A 16640-nucleotide genomic window follows, 5' to 3' on the forward strand; every position below is an offset into this window, starting at 1 on the left:
ATATTGCACACTGAAATAGGAGGAAAAACAACCTGCAGACTCAAGTTATAAGTAAGCATTGCCCCTTATTCTATTATTGTACTTATCCTCTAAATCTCTAAATATAAAGTTATTGGGGGGGGGGGGGGGGGGGGATTGTGTTATTTTAACCCTTAGAGGACACAGCCAGATTTGTCAAATATGTGTTACTTTAAAGAGTCACTGTCAATAGTCCAGGCAATTTTAAGAGACTTTGTAATTGGGTTTAAATATGTCATTGTCTGCATTTAAAAAGACTTTTCCCAGCCCCCCCCCTCCTCTTTTCCATTCACTGTAAAATATCAGGAAATTGTGACTTGTTGCATCAGACACAACCCTGTCTGTTCTATAAAGAGGGGAGGGGGGAGGAAGGAGGGACATGAGTCGGCAGCGAGAGCGGAGAACAAAGGATTACAGGCAGGGAGCTGGGTGACAGCTGTATTCAGAGGTCAGAGAGGTCAGTGCTGACTTTCAGAGGAGATAGACGGGTCATGTAGTTGTAAATTGACTCTTTGTTGTCCTGATTTGGTGTCTCATTTCCCTCTCTCCATATGAGAACAATGAAGATAGGGGGGAGAGCTTCAAACTGCTTTTTCATGATAAACATGCATTTTTCGGCTAATAAACCCAATTACAATGTTTCTTAAAATCGCCTAGACTATTGATTTCTGCAAAAAAAATTTTAATGACAGTGACACTTAATTTTTAATGACACTGACACACTGAATCAATAACTTTGGAATGCTTTTACCAATCCTTGTGATTCCAAGATTGTTTTTTTTTTGTGACATATTCTACTTTATGTTAGTGGTAAAATTGGATTTATAACTTTAGAATCTTTTGTGCTTTGTGATGTCTCTTGTACGTGAAAAAGAGGTCCAAAACCCCCAAAACACTTTGTCATTGAAACTAAAAATAAAGAATCCGTTTACCTACAACTTTCTTATTCGATTGATGTCTGTGGCACTATAACGCTGCAGATGCTCCATATCTATCTCTGGGGACACTACTGATCTTCAGTACCAAATTGGATACTTCCACTACCCAGCTTCTCTTGGCTACAGAATCTCATGGCTGCTTGAGTGTCTTGCATGTGTGAATAGATGTCACTTTCATTGGTGAGTATGTGAGCTCACCTTCCTTTTTTCTGCTATTAAATTTGGTTACCTAATGGTGCACTCAATCGTTTTTTCTTAGCCTTGCTATAAATTAAAACTTTGAGTAGCTTCTCTTGAGTCAGGTTTCAATAGCGGTAGGACAATCCCGATGATAATGATTTCAAATAAGATTGTTCAATTTTTTCAAAATTTATATTTTATTACATTGTACAAAGCAAATTAATTATAATATACAAATTATTTTTAAAATTACAAAGTACAGTGGTACACACTGTAATTGGTGCAGAGCCGGAAGGAGTCAAACACAAGGAGTAAAAGGAGTCAGACACAAGGAGTAAAAGGAAGAGTAAAGAGAGAATTCCCATGTCACGTTGCTTCCTTCCAGACTCTCTATGAGGCATATTACAGTGTATCTGTATCTAACCAAAAGCCCATCTTATCTTCGAGGGATAGCACAGATTTCATATGGTTTGGGGGCATTTGTAGAGCCCACTCCCGGGGTAAGGTCCAGTTTGGCTCCAGCGGGTGCCTGGAATGTGAAGTTCTGCAACAACGTCGTAAAGAATATGAACAGCTCCATTTTAGCCAAGGTCTCGCCAGCACAGCTTCTCTTACCTAAAAGAACAAAATGAAAAAATAAAAGCAAAATGACTTGCCTATATGCCATCTATGTGGGCTATGACATCATGTACTTGGGTGCCTATCACACGGTCAAAGATTTTTACCCATAAGCAGAGATGATCGAACAGTGGAAAATCTTAGGTTCTATAGAACTCGAACCTTGTGGAACCTTCCGCATTTGATTCCTGATGCCTTCCTGGTCCATGAGGAAGGAGAAGACAGCCCAGGTACTGCCTGGAATTCCGGGATTCAGCCTAGGTAATAGGCTGTATTCTGGATTTCCAGACGGTACCCGAGCTGCTCCTCCTTCCCCATGGACCGGAAAGGCATTGGGAATCAAATGCGGAAGGTTCCACAAGGTTCGAGTTCTATAGAACCTAAGATTTTCCACTGTTCGATCATACCCATAAGATGCTATCAATAAAAGTCTCCACAGAAGCAAGTAGAGCTCTCCGATAACAGGAGGTTTGTGTATTTGAATAGATTCTTGCTGTTAATGTTATTGGTTCACTTCACAAAGAGTTGGACTTTTCCTGTTGGTTTACTGATGTAATGGCCACAGGGAGAAAAATTACAAGAAGGTTCAGAGAAGAGGAGCAGATGTATGAAGGGGTGAGGGGGTCTCTCCCTACTCACTGTGCATGTGACCAAGGCAATCTCTTGCTCCATGTAATAAAGACAGTGATCGGCTGATGAAATGATCATTGGCTGATCGTGTTGTTTAATCCTGCCTAAAAAATCATCGGCCACAAGGCGCACATTGCTACATGTAATAGTGATGCATGACCAGCGGCTGATGAATGTGTAAAAAAAAAAAAAATTATACTTTCACACTTCCCAGTGTTCTTCTGGCTTCTTGCCTCTGCCCACAGCCACTGCTGGCACTACTGAGCTGGTCTCTGAAGGCACAGGCTGCTTAGCCAATTGCTGGCCATGGAGCTGTCCCGTCTCAGACAGTGATTGGCTGAGCAGCCTGTCACTTCAGAGACCAGCTCAGTAGCGCTGCCGGTGGCTGTGCACAGAGGAAAGTAGTGAGAAGATCAAAGGGGAGCATGGACAGGTAATGTACAAAGTTTATTATTTTACACTCAAGGCAAGGGTTGCGCAGACATCGCTAACCACATCTGCACAGCCCTTGCTGTCATGCGGCACAGTGCTGCGAGAGACCACACTTAGCGTACACTTGAAAACTCTTGACACCTCTTTACAAAATGTCTTTTAAAAAAACTAACAGTGCCCATTTAACCCCTTTCCACATCAGCACGTTACTGTACGTCCTGATGCAGGTGGGGGCATTCTGAACTACCGCGATCCCGGGTGCTGTGTGTCAAAATTGACAGCTGCATTTAAATATATTGTTTCCCCCTATCCCTGGTGTCTAGTTGGGGGATCTCTCCCCACCCCCCCCCACCCCCGCGCGCAATGCGATCGTGGAGGGGAGATCCCTTCTCCTTAATGAGCCGGGGCTCAGCGTCGCACAGACACTGATTCCGGCTCGGCAAGCCATCTATCTGGCCGGCAGCAGACCTGAGTAATAAAGCCATGATCTGATCGATCATTGCTGTATTAAGTATACTGCAGTGATCTCTATTACAACATATTGTTGTAATTGTACTGACTTAAGGAACATATATAGCCATGTATGTCAGTTTTACCATAGGGCGAATGGTGTAAACATGAAACCCCCCAAAATAGAAACAAATTCCTTTTTTTTTTTTCAATTTCTCCGCACATATATTTTTTTCTGGTTTCACAGCATACTTTATGAAACAATTAACGCTGTCATTGTAAAGTACAATTAGTGTCGCAAAAAATAAGGTCTCATGTGAGTCTGTAGGTGAAAAAATGCAAGCGCTATGGCCTTGCAAACACGAGGAGAAAAAAAAACGAAAATGCAAAAATGAAAATTAGCCCAGTGCTAAAGGGGTTAAGGTGGGGGTCTGGTGAGTCCTGTATGCATACAGAGTCAGAGGGTCAAAATTTTACAGGTCTGTTCTGGGCATTAAATACATTTAGGGGTTGGGGGTTTACATTTATTTATGGGTCTAGTGTCTGACTTTATTGACTTGGTCCGTAGAATTTTTGGGAAGTTTGATCTCGATTCTTGTTAGTTTGTTGTATGAATTACTTTTGGAGTCTGATCTGGGATGTGAATTAATTTGGGTCTGGGGCCTGAATTTTTTATGTTGCCATAGATATTGGGAATGGCTGAAGGTGAAAATCTATCACCTGGAGTCAGTAGATGCAATTATTATGTGCTCTGTCTTTACTAACATATAATAAATGGTCCTGCAGAACCTATATCTGACCTGTGCAAAATCTATAGGGTAAGCGGATGTTGCAGTTACAGTGTCTGTGGAGGCCTGTCTGTCATCTGGGAGGGCAATAATATTATATAAAGGACATAGTACACTGAATTCCTTTTATAGGAGCTTGTTTTTTTTTATTTCTGAAAATACCCAAGGAGAAGGGGATGAAGGCTTCATTCTTGTTAAAATTTCCATCCGAGTCAAGAAAGTGTTCTGGATAAAACTCTTCAGGCTTCTTGAAGTAAGCTTTATCTTTCAGAGCAGAGTGCAGCAATGGGATGACGGTTGTTCCCTGAACAATAGAAGTAAAGAAACAACAATGTCAGTATGTATACTTAAGATATCCCTGCGAACACATTAGAGACAAGTTCCGCACCTTTGGTATAAAGTAACCCCTAAATGTGACATCACGAGAAGCTACATGTGCGACACTAGCCGGGGCAATATCGCCAAACCTCTGAACTTCATGAATGACGGCATCTGTATATGGCAGTTGTTTTCTGTGTTCTATCTGGGGTGGAGATGATCCAATCACTTTCTCAATTTCGCTCTGGACTTTTTCTGTAAGAGAAAAGAAAATTAGTTGATGATTGTTATGCTGCGTTTACACGTAACGATTATCGTGCAAATTTGCGCGCTAATGATCGAATTCGAACAATAATCGTACGTGTAAAAGCAGTGAACGATCAAACGACGAGCGAGAAATCTTCATTTTGATCTTTGAACATGTTCTCAAATCTACGTTGATCGCAGATCGTTCCGTGTGAACAGTCGTTCGCCAATTTAACCAATGTGTGAGATAGGTTTAAGCGATCGCAAAACAATCACAAAAAAAATTTCCGTACGATATATTGTACCGTCTCGTTATGAAAAAAAAAACTGTTACTCTGACACTGTTAATCGTACGTTCGGGCCAATTATCGTTTCGTGTAAACGCAGCATTATACAGCGAGGTAGTCTTAGCAGAAAATTCCTAAGGAGGAAACAAATGCATAGAAAAAAATGTCCCCAGCCCTGTCCTCAGGTTGTGTGCAGTATTACAATTCAGCTCTATTTACTTTAATGGAAGTGAGCTCCAAAGTCTACGTCCAAACGGAGGACAGGAAAGCTGCGGTTTCTGGAAGATAGCAGCTGTGTTTTAAGCTTTGATAATCTCTGTGAATCTGTGGATAGGAGAAAAGTGAGTTTTTCCTGGAATAACTCTTTAAGCCTTAATAAATGTCCCTCTTCACCTTTAGGCTATGTTCACACTACGTAAAACTACGGCCATAGTTCTCGCCACAGAACTACGGCCGTAGTTTTGCGGTGTGGAACAATGCCTTATTTTCAATGGCATCCTGGCCGGTGTGTACACACATCGTATGCGCTCCGGCCGGGATCCATAAGAGATGAGCACAACTCAAGCATGCTCGAGTATTATCATTTGGCAATTGTGTACTGGTGGTTGGAGACATTGGATACAGCCCTAGGGAGTCTGGGAAACCATGGTTTTTGGACCTTTCCTTGCACGAAAAAACACAAAAGCTAATTAAGTCTATAGTGGCATCCCACTAACTAGATGTGCAAGGCCAAAATCAAAGATAACCTGGGGCTAAGTTGACTGCTTCAGAGAACCACATATGTCTCATACCCTGACCCAAGTTTGTAAGCAGAGAGAAAGAAGAAACTTTGGGGATAAGCTGTACAAGGGCCTCTTCCAGTATACTAAGACCTTTCAGAGCGTTAAGCCCGGCCTGGTGCAGTATTTGTCTTAACCCTGCACCTCATCATCAAGAATACCACATGAACCATCAGAGTAAGCAGTATACAGTGAATACCCTGGGGGTATTCACACTACTTACACCAAATATAGTATGTAGCCCCGCTGTCACTGCACCAGCACACAAAGCACATAATTTCTTACATATGTACTTTAACCCCTTCAGGACCGGACTAATTTTTTCATTTTTTTGCGCTTTTGTTTTTTCCTTCTCGTGTTTAAAAGGCCATAGCGCTTACAATTTTTTTACTTATAGACCCACACGAGCCCTTATTTTTTGTGACACTAATTGTAATTTGAAATGGTAGGGTTATTTTTTGCATAAAGTACACTGCGAAACCAAAACCAAAAATTAAATGTGTGATGAAATTGAAAAAACAAAACAAAAAAAAAAAACAACATTTTTTTTTAAATTTGGGTATTTGTATTTACGCCATTCTCCCTGGGGTAACACTGACTTGTTATGCATGTTCCTCACGTTGTTACAATTACAACAATATGTATAACTTTTATTTTATTTGATGTCTTTTAAAAAATTAAAACCCTTTTTAATTAATGTATCATTTTATCGCTTTTATCCTTTGGTCTATGGGGCTGTGTGAGGTTTAATTTTTTGTGCCATGATGTGTACTTTCTATCGGTACCTTGATTGCGCATATGTGACTTTTTGATCGCTTTTTATTACAATTTTTCTGGATTTGATGCTACCAAAAATGCACAATTTTGCACTTTGTAATTTTTTTCCGCTTGTGCTATTTACCTTGGGAGATCTTGAATATGATAACTTAATAGCTCAGGTGATTACGCGTGCGGTGATACCAATTATGTTTGTTTATTTATTTTTTCATTTTTATTTATAAAATGGGGAATGGGGGATGATTCAAACTTTTATTAGGGGAGGGGATTTTTTATTAATAAAAAAACATTTATTTACTTTTTTACACACATAGAAGACTTCTATTATGCCTGCTCTGATTTCTCATAGAGATCTATGCAGTATAGATACACTGCATAGATCCATGAGATAGGCACTCTATTGCTTTTGGCTGCTGCACCTCAGATGAGGTGCAGGTCAGATGAGGGCGACCCCCCCCCCCCCCACTAGACACCAGGGAAGAGGAAAATGAGCATTTTAAATGCAGCTGTCAGCTTTGACAGCTGCATTTAAAAGGCTAATTAGTGGGCATGGCCATCGGACCATGCTCGCGAATTGCCACAGTCCCGGGCTACAAGCGGCTCCTGGGATCGCGGCAGTTCTGAGCGGGGACGCCAATTGGCCCCCCTCTGAACTCCCCCACTCGCATGAGGACGTACAGTTATGCCCTCATTTCGGAAGGAGTTAATATACCAATGTTCAAGTTTCCTCACATACCTTGAATCTCTGGATATTTCATCATGAGAAGAAGTCCCCATCTCAATGTGGTTGACGTGGTCTCCATTCCGGCAACAAACAAGTTATCTACCAGAGCGATCAGGTTGTCATCGTGGTAATACTGAGTGGACTCTGGTGTTCCCTTTAAAACAATAAAGTATTACTCTTCCTGCTATTAGTCCTTCCTGTATACCACCTGAATTCCTGTACATATTGTTGCCTTGGTAGATACTTTGTCCCCCACCCACATATTGTAGCAGCTTATACAATAACAACAGCACTGAGTACATTTTTGTTTCATAAAAGTCAACCTATAATTGTTCAATTTTCAAATTAAGGGCTGGTATATTCAGAGACAGCATTGGTGTGTGTGTGGGTGGTGGTCGTGGTGGTGGTGTTTAGGGTGTAAACAATTACCCAGGGCTCCCATCTGAACTATTATCTAGGCCTCCCATCCTCAAGGAGAGCCCCTAGGTTCTCTGGGGTACCAGGCTTACGTAAGGGCTGGGACAACATGAGGCCATGCTACCACCAGGAATCCAGGGCATTTGCTCAGATTCCCTGGATTTCCAAGCTCCGTTTTCAACTGTATACTGTGTGAAGCTGTGATGGGGCAAAATCCATTGGCTTTTCACACAGTTGTGCTTGATGATGTTTCTCATTGCATCACCTGTGCAGAGGTGAAATGCGGGTTTGTCTCTCTGTATAGAGACAGGAAAAAGGGTTTGTTTGTTTTTTTAAATTCACAATGGTGCAAAGGTGAGCATTAGTAATGTGAATGGGGCCTACATTATTGGCTTCAGTACAGAAAAAAAAAAGTGCAACAGCAACCTTCAGGTGCAAGTGCTTGCTGCTTACCATATATACTCCCCCTGGTGTATACACAATAAAAAAAACTGCTCTGTAGATATTACATTTTTTTATATATCTACAGAGCAGGTTTTTATTGTGTGTACATCAGGGGGAGTATATACGATGAGCACTTGCACCTGGAGGTTGCTGTTACACTTTGTCTTTGTTTTTTTTCTCAGTATCCATTTAAGCTCAGCAATAACAAAGTGATAGTTTTGCAATAGGTATTGCAGAGACCTATAAATAGTTACAACTTATATAGCTGCATAACAGCAAGATGTTATGGATTTACTGTAACTAGCTATGACAATATGTATCGTACCTCTTGCTGTTTGACCAGGAAGGCATCAATCAGGTTCCGCTGATCATTCACATCCAGTTCTTTTCTCTGTTTTGTAAATGTTGCTTTTAAAAAACCACGAAACTCCTCAATATTTGCAAAAATTTTCTTATAAGTTCCCGGGAGCAAGTAAACGAGCAATGGGAAAGTGGCATACAGCTTTAAAATGAATATAGTATAACATATTACAGGCAAGTGTAAGAAATATGAATTTGCCAACAAAATTTATCAATTTAGTTTTTTTTTTTAAGTTTTGTAAATGATCACGTAGAAATAAAATGTGTATATAAATAATTTACACATAGAAAGTATAGTATAAAATAAATGTAGTATTATATGTTATGTATGGTTTTCTACTCCTCATCAAGACTTATGGGGGAGATTTATCAAACTGGTGTAAAGCAAAACTGGCTCAGTTGCCCTTAGCAACCAATCAGATTCCACCTTTCATTCCTCATAGACTCTTTGGAAAATGAAAGGTGGAATCTGATTGGTTGTTAGGGGCAACTGAGCCAGTTTCACTTTACACCATGTTTGATAAATCTCCCCCCTGATGTTTTTATTTTTCTCCAACAGAAATTAAGCACTTTGGAAGGGTAGTCCTCTTAAGAGATCTGGCCAGAATATGAAGTATTATATCTGATGAACCTAAAAATCTGTCACAAAATCTAGTCTGAATAAAGGTGTGGCCTTTAGGACAAATTTTAATTTATGTAGATTTATGGGGTTTTCTCCTAATGGCTAGTCTAGTTGCCTTTTTATGGAGTACAAACATTGTAAAGGGGGGGGGGGGCAGAACTTAGGACTCTCACAATGTGTGATAGTCTTCTCTGGTAGACTCAAAAACACCAAGTGTTACATGGACCACCAGTCATCTCTTACAAGCTTTCCTGGCTGCTGAGGATCCATGGATCAGTAATTTGCTGGTGGTGACAGAAGATACACTGGCATTGAACCATTATACTCCACTACAGCAACAAACCAAAAGGGGTAGTCTCATCAAAGGAGTTGAAAATAAATGTGTTTGTTCCATACATCTTCCTAATAACAATGCATCTGAAGACATGTAGCTATGGAATCTTTCAGTAGTGCAACCTCAGACTCTTAAGCGTATAATGGGCCCCTGGCCGGAGCTGTTAACTCCCCCCCCACACCAACTTTTCGACCCCTCCCACCTTCCCAGCCATATGAGAAGCCACCCTACTTCTTCCGCTTTTTAGTGATTATGACATTTATTAATCTTGAAAACTATTTAAAATGTTTATCCTCTAGTAAGTGAGTAATTGTGTAACTCTTACCCTGACCAGGGGGCTCCCGAAAAGTCGTATATTTTCATTGATTAAGCTCACAAGTTTCAGGATGGTCGGATCTTCATAGTCGAATCTCCGGCTGAGCAGTATGGCCACAATGATATTGGCTACGGCAGAGTTCACAGTTTTTAAGTTGTCGAAAGGTTTTCCTGAAAGTCAAAGGAAATTGCAATTGCGGACAGAACAACGGATGTGTAAATGTAGCCTAAGTAGTTAAAGTGTAACCAATCATCTCCCCGAGGTGATTGGCAACTTTTGCTCTGGGCTTTGCATTAAGTTCCCAGCGCCCAGTGCCCATCATGTGTGAGTGGCTGGGAAGAGGGTGGAGGCAGTGTCACTACATACTGCTGCTGCTCTATCACCCACCCCTATGCCTAGTTACTGGGCACCGGAACCAAGCATTAAATATACTTGCTGCCCCATCGTAGACTGCTGGGCACAGTCGGAGAGTTGTGCCCAGCAGCTGTAGGCACAGGGGCCAGGTCACACTCCATCAGGGAAGTGATTGGTTTTAATTTTGTAATCAAATTTGTCATTTACTGAGGAATCTCTCACCTTTATAAGATCTAAATTTCTGAACCAGAGACTCGGCCTCCTCGCTGATCTTGTTCTCTATACTCTTTTTCCCCATCCCGTAATCTCGTAGAGTAGACAGAGTGAATCTTCTCATCACTTTCCAATTACTTCCATTTGCCAGGATGATGCCTGAATGCAACGGATGCATATAAATGTAAGCTTTCTTTTTTATTCAGCGCGGGGGGGGGGGGGGTACATTTGCATAAGCTCCGCCCTTTGGGGTCCTTAATTTTTTTTTATGCAGATGTGCAAATAACATTAGGAAATATCATGTTTATCCTTCACGTCTGCAATTCATCATAGCTGTCTACTAGCATAGTGTACAATGGTAGCATAAAAGTGCTTCTTGCAGGTCAAAGGTAGACACTGCAAGAAATAACACACTGCCATTTTGACCATGGAGGAGCTTTACATTATAGAGCCATTTTTGCCTTTCATAATAAAAGGGAGGTTGCAATTCTTTAATGCAGATCTTTATTACTGCTGTCATTGTCTCCTTTATGTAAAATATTTTTCCATTATAAGAACATTTTTACAAGATATCTATCTAACTTCTAACTATAGGTGAGTACAGCTTATTATTCTTTTTGCTAGGTTTGCCTAAAAGGGGTGCTCTGGTGAAAACATTTTTTTTCTTTCAAATCAACTGATTTTAGAAAGTTTTACAGATTTGTAATTTATTTCAATTTTAAAATCTCAAGTCCTCCAGTACTTATCAGCTGTGGTATGTCTTGTAGGAAATGGTGTATTCTTTCCAGTCTGACACAGTGCACAGTTCTGCCACCTCTGTCCATGTCAGGAGCTGTCCATATCAGGAAAGGTTTTCTATGGGGATTTGCTCCTGCTATGGGCAGTTCCTAACATGGACAGAGGTGGCAGCAGAGAGTACTATGTCAGAGCAGGTCAAACAGCAGCTGATACTCTGCCGGAGTACACCTTTAAAGAATGGATATTCACAGGCAGCTCCTGTCTATTGCCCTCTATGTCCATGAAACTTGTTGTAAAGCATATAACAACAAACTGTTAATAACAGCTCAGGCAAAATGGCAGCCCCCTAACAATGTACAAGGAAATTAAAAAGAAAAAAGTACAATTTGAAAATATAAACAGATTAGAGAAAAGGGTATTTTCACACTGAGTAAAACCGGCGGATTTCCACCTGCCTCGGTGTCACACAGTCCCGCAGAGGCATGTGAGCTCTCCCATACAGACACTGTGGGATACTGAGACAGGCGGTATTCCGCGATGGAAAGATCCACCACGGAATTCCGTCGATTTTACTTTTGGGGAATTCGCCCAAAAAACATGTTTCATTATTTGGCTCAAAGCAGTAAACTGAAATCAAGGCAATACGTTCCCTTTACCATGATCATTTATTGCTCTAGAAAACACTCTTGCTTTTGGTCTGTCCAAAAAGTCATCAACATGGTTGACGAGAGCGTCTTTAATGGTTTCAAGACCACATAGGACAACTACTTTTGCCGGTCCTAACTTGACACTGAAGACTGTGCCGTACTCCTTAGATATCTGCGAAAACAAAAAGAGTCATATAAATAGGCAAGTAGAAATAAGTGTGGCTAAGGCCATAGATGGAGCAATGACATTGAGGTTGCCACAGGCCTGTGCACCTCGCTGAAACCTGCCCAGTCCTGAGCAGAAGTCTGAAGGTGGGTTCTTACCGGCCATGCACCCCTGGGGCCTGTGCTGCAGAGTCTTGCACTCTTTGATCTCTCACCTCAAGTACAAGTCTATCTTTAAAGTAACAGAGTCTGAAAAATCTACATCTCAGGCTCAGTCAGTGAAGTTGCAGCAGCTGCGTCTGTCACTCCTTGCCTACTCAGGTGTAAGCTAGAGGGGCTGGTCAGAGATAGTGAATCACTCAGGGGATTGGGGGATCCAGCCAAGCCTCCTGGGACATCATGCCCTGCCACCTGTGCCACCTGTCTGCATCATCAGCCTGTCCTCAGCAAACACACACAATGTGAGACAGAAGCATGGAAGATTTGTCTCCTAAGGTGGGAGAGCAGTGGGAGCAGGAGACAATGGGAATTGGCACAGAGGCCAGTTTACTTCACTTCCTGGATTTCTATCAACTACCAAAGTGGCAGAACCGCACAGATACGAGAATACATTATATAGACACATCTATATTAAAGATGATCAAACATCGAAAAATCTTAGGTTCTATAGAACTCAAACCTTGTTGAACCTTCCGCATTTGATTCCTGATGCCTTCCCGGTCCATGGAGAAGGAGGAGGAGGAGACAGCCCGGGTACGGCCTGGAATTCTGGGATTCTGGCTAGGTAATAGGCTGAATCACGGAATTCCAGGCGGTACCCGGGCTGTCTCCTCCTTCCCTAGAGACCGGGAAGGCATCAGGAATCAAATGTGGAAGGTGCAACAAAGTTCAAGTTCTATAGAACCTATTTTTTCGATGTTCGATCATCTGTAATCTATGTAACTTTTAATGTACTTTTAATAGAAAAAAAAGTTTTCCCTATGTAGAGTTCCCTTTTAACTATTCCAAAACTCCTTGTATTATTTTTTTCACCGCCGAGATGGTTAAATTGCCATAGGAATAAAAGTTGCACATTACCTCTACAAAAGACCTATAAGGCTTCGACATGTCGATCTTGAGGATATTCCCAATGATGGGTAAGGGTTTTGGTCCAGGGGGGAAATTTTTATAAACGTCTTGGTTCCATTTCTTAAAAGACATGATCAGAAATAGGAAGACGATAACCGACAGAAGAATTGTGATGGGGTCCATTGCAAACATGTCTTCTAAAAAACTAGAGAGGAAAGAAAAATGGATGACTAGTCTATTATGGGATAATTGACTATTATATATTAAATAATTTATCTATTTTTATACCTATTGATATATAGGTACTGTGCACTGCATTGCAGGCTCTACTAGGACTTTACATTTTTGGCATGGTTATAGTTGGACAGTAGCTTGGCTGGATATCACTGTGGTACTATGACATCAAGCAAAAGAGGGGCGCCTCCCAGTGCAATAAAATACAGTGGTACCTTGGATTAAGAGTAACTTGGTTTAAGAGCTCACAGATTTTTAAAATTGTGACTTGGTTTAAGAGTTCCCTGTACTGAGTGCGAGCAGGAGTGGAGGAGGGGCATAGTCTGCATAGCGGGGTCTACAGCACTGTACTCTGACCCAGGAAGTCTCCCTCACCTTCCAAATCATGGCAGATCCACTTCAGGCTGGGACTAACATCAGGGGACAGGACTGTGGAGGTAATCTCTCCATAGCTGTAACCCCTCTCTCCCCGGACAGAGAGTGCTGCATGTATATGCCCACATCTGTCCTGCTCATTCCTTCATGCTCTCTGCAGTCTCTGTCCGCCCTTGTATCTACCATCCTCTCCATTACTGTACAATAACTTATAATATCACATATTCTGCTGTTTCTGAATCTTTGTTTGATCTACATGTTATTCAGAATAATAAATTATTATTTTTGGATGGTGGAACCAATTGTCTGTATATCAGTGATTTTTTATGGGGAAATTTGCTTTGGTTTAAGAGTGGATTTGGATTACAAGCACTGTCCCGGAACGAATTATGCTCGTAATCCAAGGCACCACTGTAGTGGATTGGTGTGTCTCATCAAAAAGTAGATAGAAGCACTCATCTTGAGTTGTTCAGGATACAGGCACAACTCTACTGTAGGCGTATGATGTCACTTGGACCATAACCCGCAGCTATCACTCGGGTAACCAACCACCAGCGGTGGGTGTAGAGATGCAGGAGAGTGTGCCAGAAGGGTCACAGGACCAGCGAGAAACCCTGGAGGAGGGTCAGCGCAGGTAAACGTCCAGGATGTCGGCACAGTCACAATCAAACCATCTCACGGTGGCGTGACTTAGTATTCTGTTTATTGCAGCGCGCTTCAATCTACCTTCACCCCACATGCCTTTTGCTCGTTATGAACTGAGTTTTGCCTGATACGTATGGCACCCTGGACACCCGACAGATGTGAATACACTGGGACCAGGACCCTGCGGCCATCACTCACACATGTACTTTCTACTACGTTATATGCTTTCACTTTGTATTTTATAAACTGATCTATTTATGTATTTATTCAGTGCAAGCACTTGGCACTTTACTATATATACGCACTTTATAAGCATTTTTTATTGTTTATACACTTTGTTCATTTTCATTTCCAGGGTCATTGACCCAGAAATCATCTGTCATTTGCATCCTCCATTGTTTGGTATTCCCTTTAAATGACCGGTGATGTGTACATTTCCTCATGATTGATAAAAGTCTGTGACTCAATATACAGACCGAAACGCGTTGCAATAAACAGAATACTGAGTCACACCACCGTGCGATGGTTTAATTGTGACTGTGCTGACATCCTGGACGTTTACCTGTGTTGACCCTCCTCTGGGGTTTCTCGTGGTTCCTGTGACCCTTCTTGGACACTCTCCTGCATTACACTATTATGTCTGGGTATTGGGCATAGCATTGACATTGCATATGATCCTGATAGGGTTAGACAAAGGGCTCTTTTACACAGGCTGATTGTTTATCAGCTGCACTTGGTTGCTTCCCAATTGGGATGTTTTAAAGGGAATGTACCCGCATCAGAACTCCCCATAGGACATAATAAAGCAAGCAGCCGGAGCCACTCGCTTCATTGTGTGAACTGACAGGGTTTCCTACGGCCGCTATTCACTGAATTGCGGCTGCAGAAAACTGACATGTCAGTTCTTTGCGGCGCCGCAAGGGATCCAGGCCAAAGCGTATACGATGTGTATACGCTCCGGCCGGGATCCCATAGAACAATAGGTCATGTTTCCCTCCGCACAAAGTACTTTCACGAAGTGTGAACATAGCCCAAAACTGTACGTAAAAAAATCAAACCCTTTTTTATACACAACCAATACATGTAAGACATCTAAAAACACACACACACACACACACACAAAAAGAAATAACAATCAGACACCAAACTATATAAAGTATATAAAGTATGGTGTTAACCAAGCACCCCCCCCCATATAACTAACCATGAGAGCATTAAATACCCGAAATATTACAAGTACATGGCATAATACCTCTACAATATACAACACTTTCTAAAACACTTGTATGTGTACTGTGCTTAATTTACCTGAAGCAACCATACCCACCTAATAAATAAATAAATAGTATTTTTTTCTTCCTGAAACAAATTTGATCAATTTCAAATAAATTTGCTCATCTTTAATGATAACCCCACTATACAGTGAATGTATGATACCCCCATGCTGAGACTGGATACAACTACCATACAGTACCTCGGCTTAACAAGACCACAGTACATGAGACTCATACTGTGACTGGGTATAATGTGGATAATAACCCTGTACGGTGTCTAGGTAATGCCCAATATTCTAATTTATTAGAAAACGATGTTAGTTTTGTGAACTTGGGGGGAGATTTATCAAACATGCTGTAAAGTGAAACTGGCCCAGTTGCCCCTAGCAACCAACCAGATTCCACCTTTCATTTTCCAAAGAGTCTGTGAGGAATAAAAGGTGGAATCTGATTGGTTGCTAGGGGCAACTGAGCCAGTTTCACTTTACACCATGTTTGTTAAATCTCCCCCTTGGAGTTTTTAGTTATAGTGACGAGAAGAGTCTCCAGCTCATGAATAGGGAGGACTCCACGTTCACAACACTGGCATTGTGCAACGGCTATTACAACTCCAGCATATGCACACAAAGACAGATATCAGTGCGTCCGTCACTACTTTATTCCCTTTATAATACATAATGACTATATACACATGGACAGTTAGATACACTTTGATAAGCTATATACGTATAGTATACCTACTGTTATTCAACAGCTACAGCTGAGTGACAATTGTGAGCCAGACAATTCTGAGTAGAACAACCCAGCAATTCTTCAGTACTTGTCCTTCTGTTCCTCGGCAGCACAAAGAATGTAAAGCAAGACGTGTACAAACAAGCCCCGCCCACCTCCCTCCGGTCACATTGAGCAGCTTATACTAGAAGCCTAAAGCCGTCATTTACTACTAGACTATAGAAACCTGCTGAGTCAGGACAGAAATTTGGCAGGAAGTAGCAGCTTGAGGGACTAAAACTTTCTGTGTGTGATGTAATGTTTATTGGGAAATATTGTACAATTGATAGGAGACTTTAACCCTTTGAAGACCAGGCCAAATTTTGTTTTTGCGCTTTTCGTTTTTTCCTCCTCATGTTTCAAAGGCCATAGCGCTTGCATTTTTTTCACCTACAGACCACAGTTTTTGCAAAACTAATTGTACTTTGCAATGACAGATTACATTTTTGCATAAAATAGGCTGCCACACCGAGAAAAA

At 41.4% G+C, this 16640-nt stretch overlaps 1 protein-coding gene across 2 annotated transcripts; it reads right to left on the reverse strand.

Moving 5' to 3' along the window:
- Nucleotides 1-1314: 1314 nt before the first annotated feature.
- Nucleotides 1315-16278, reverse strand: LOC138796029 (cytochrome P450 2K1-like). Of its 2 annotated transcripts, none has more exons than XM_069975904.1 (10): nucleotides 16133-16278; nucleotides 12873-13068; nucleotides 11640-11802; nucleotides 10255-10404; nucleotides 9688-9848; nucleotides 8372-8548; nucleotides 7198-7339; nucleotides 4443-4627; nucleotides 4217-4358; nucleotides 1315-1751 (listed from the first exon to the last, which is right to left on the reverse strand). In XM_069975904.1, exons 2-10 carry the CDS (start codon nucleotides 13053-13055, stop codon nucleotides 1573-1575), a joined length of 1482 nt encoding a protein of 493 aa, XP_069832005.1. In that variant the 5' UTR covers nucleotides 13056-13068; nucleotides 16133-16278; the 3' UTR covers nucleotides 1315-1572. The 2 variants fall into 2 exon arrangements, with proteins under 2 accessions (XP_069832005.1, XP_069832006.1); XM_069975905.1 differs by having other exon boundaries at nucleotides 16129-16278.
- Nucleotides 16279-16640: the final 362 nt, after the last annotated feature.

Source organism: Dendropsophus ebraccatus, chromosome 6 (genome assembly GCF_027789765.1).
Source record: "Dendropsophus ebraccatus isolate aDenEbr1 chromosome 6, aDenEbr1.pat, whole genome shotgun sequence".
Classification (NCBI taxonomy): Eukaryota; Metazoa; Chordata; class Amphibia; order Anura; family Hylidae; genus Dendropsophus; species Dendropsophus ebraccatus.

What these genes read in the sequence shown, in the direction of transcription:
- LOC138796029 (XM_069975904.1), bottom strand. Translation starts at nt 13,055, where the DNA reads ATGTTTGCAATGGACCCCATCACAATTCTTCTGTCGGTTATCGTCTTC. An exon ending in TCGGGAGCCCCCTGGTCAGG is followed by an intron (nt 8,549 to 9,687) that starts GTAAGAGTTACA and finishes TTCATTTTAAAG; the next exon opens with CTGTATGCCACTTTCCCATT. An exon ending in GAAATATCCAGAGATTCAAG is followed by an intron (nt 4,628 to 7,197) that starts GTATGTGAGGAA and finishes TTTCTCTTACAG; the next exon opens with AAAAAGTCCAGAGCGAAATT.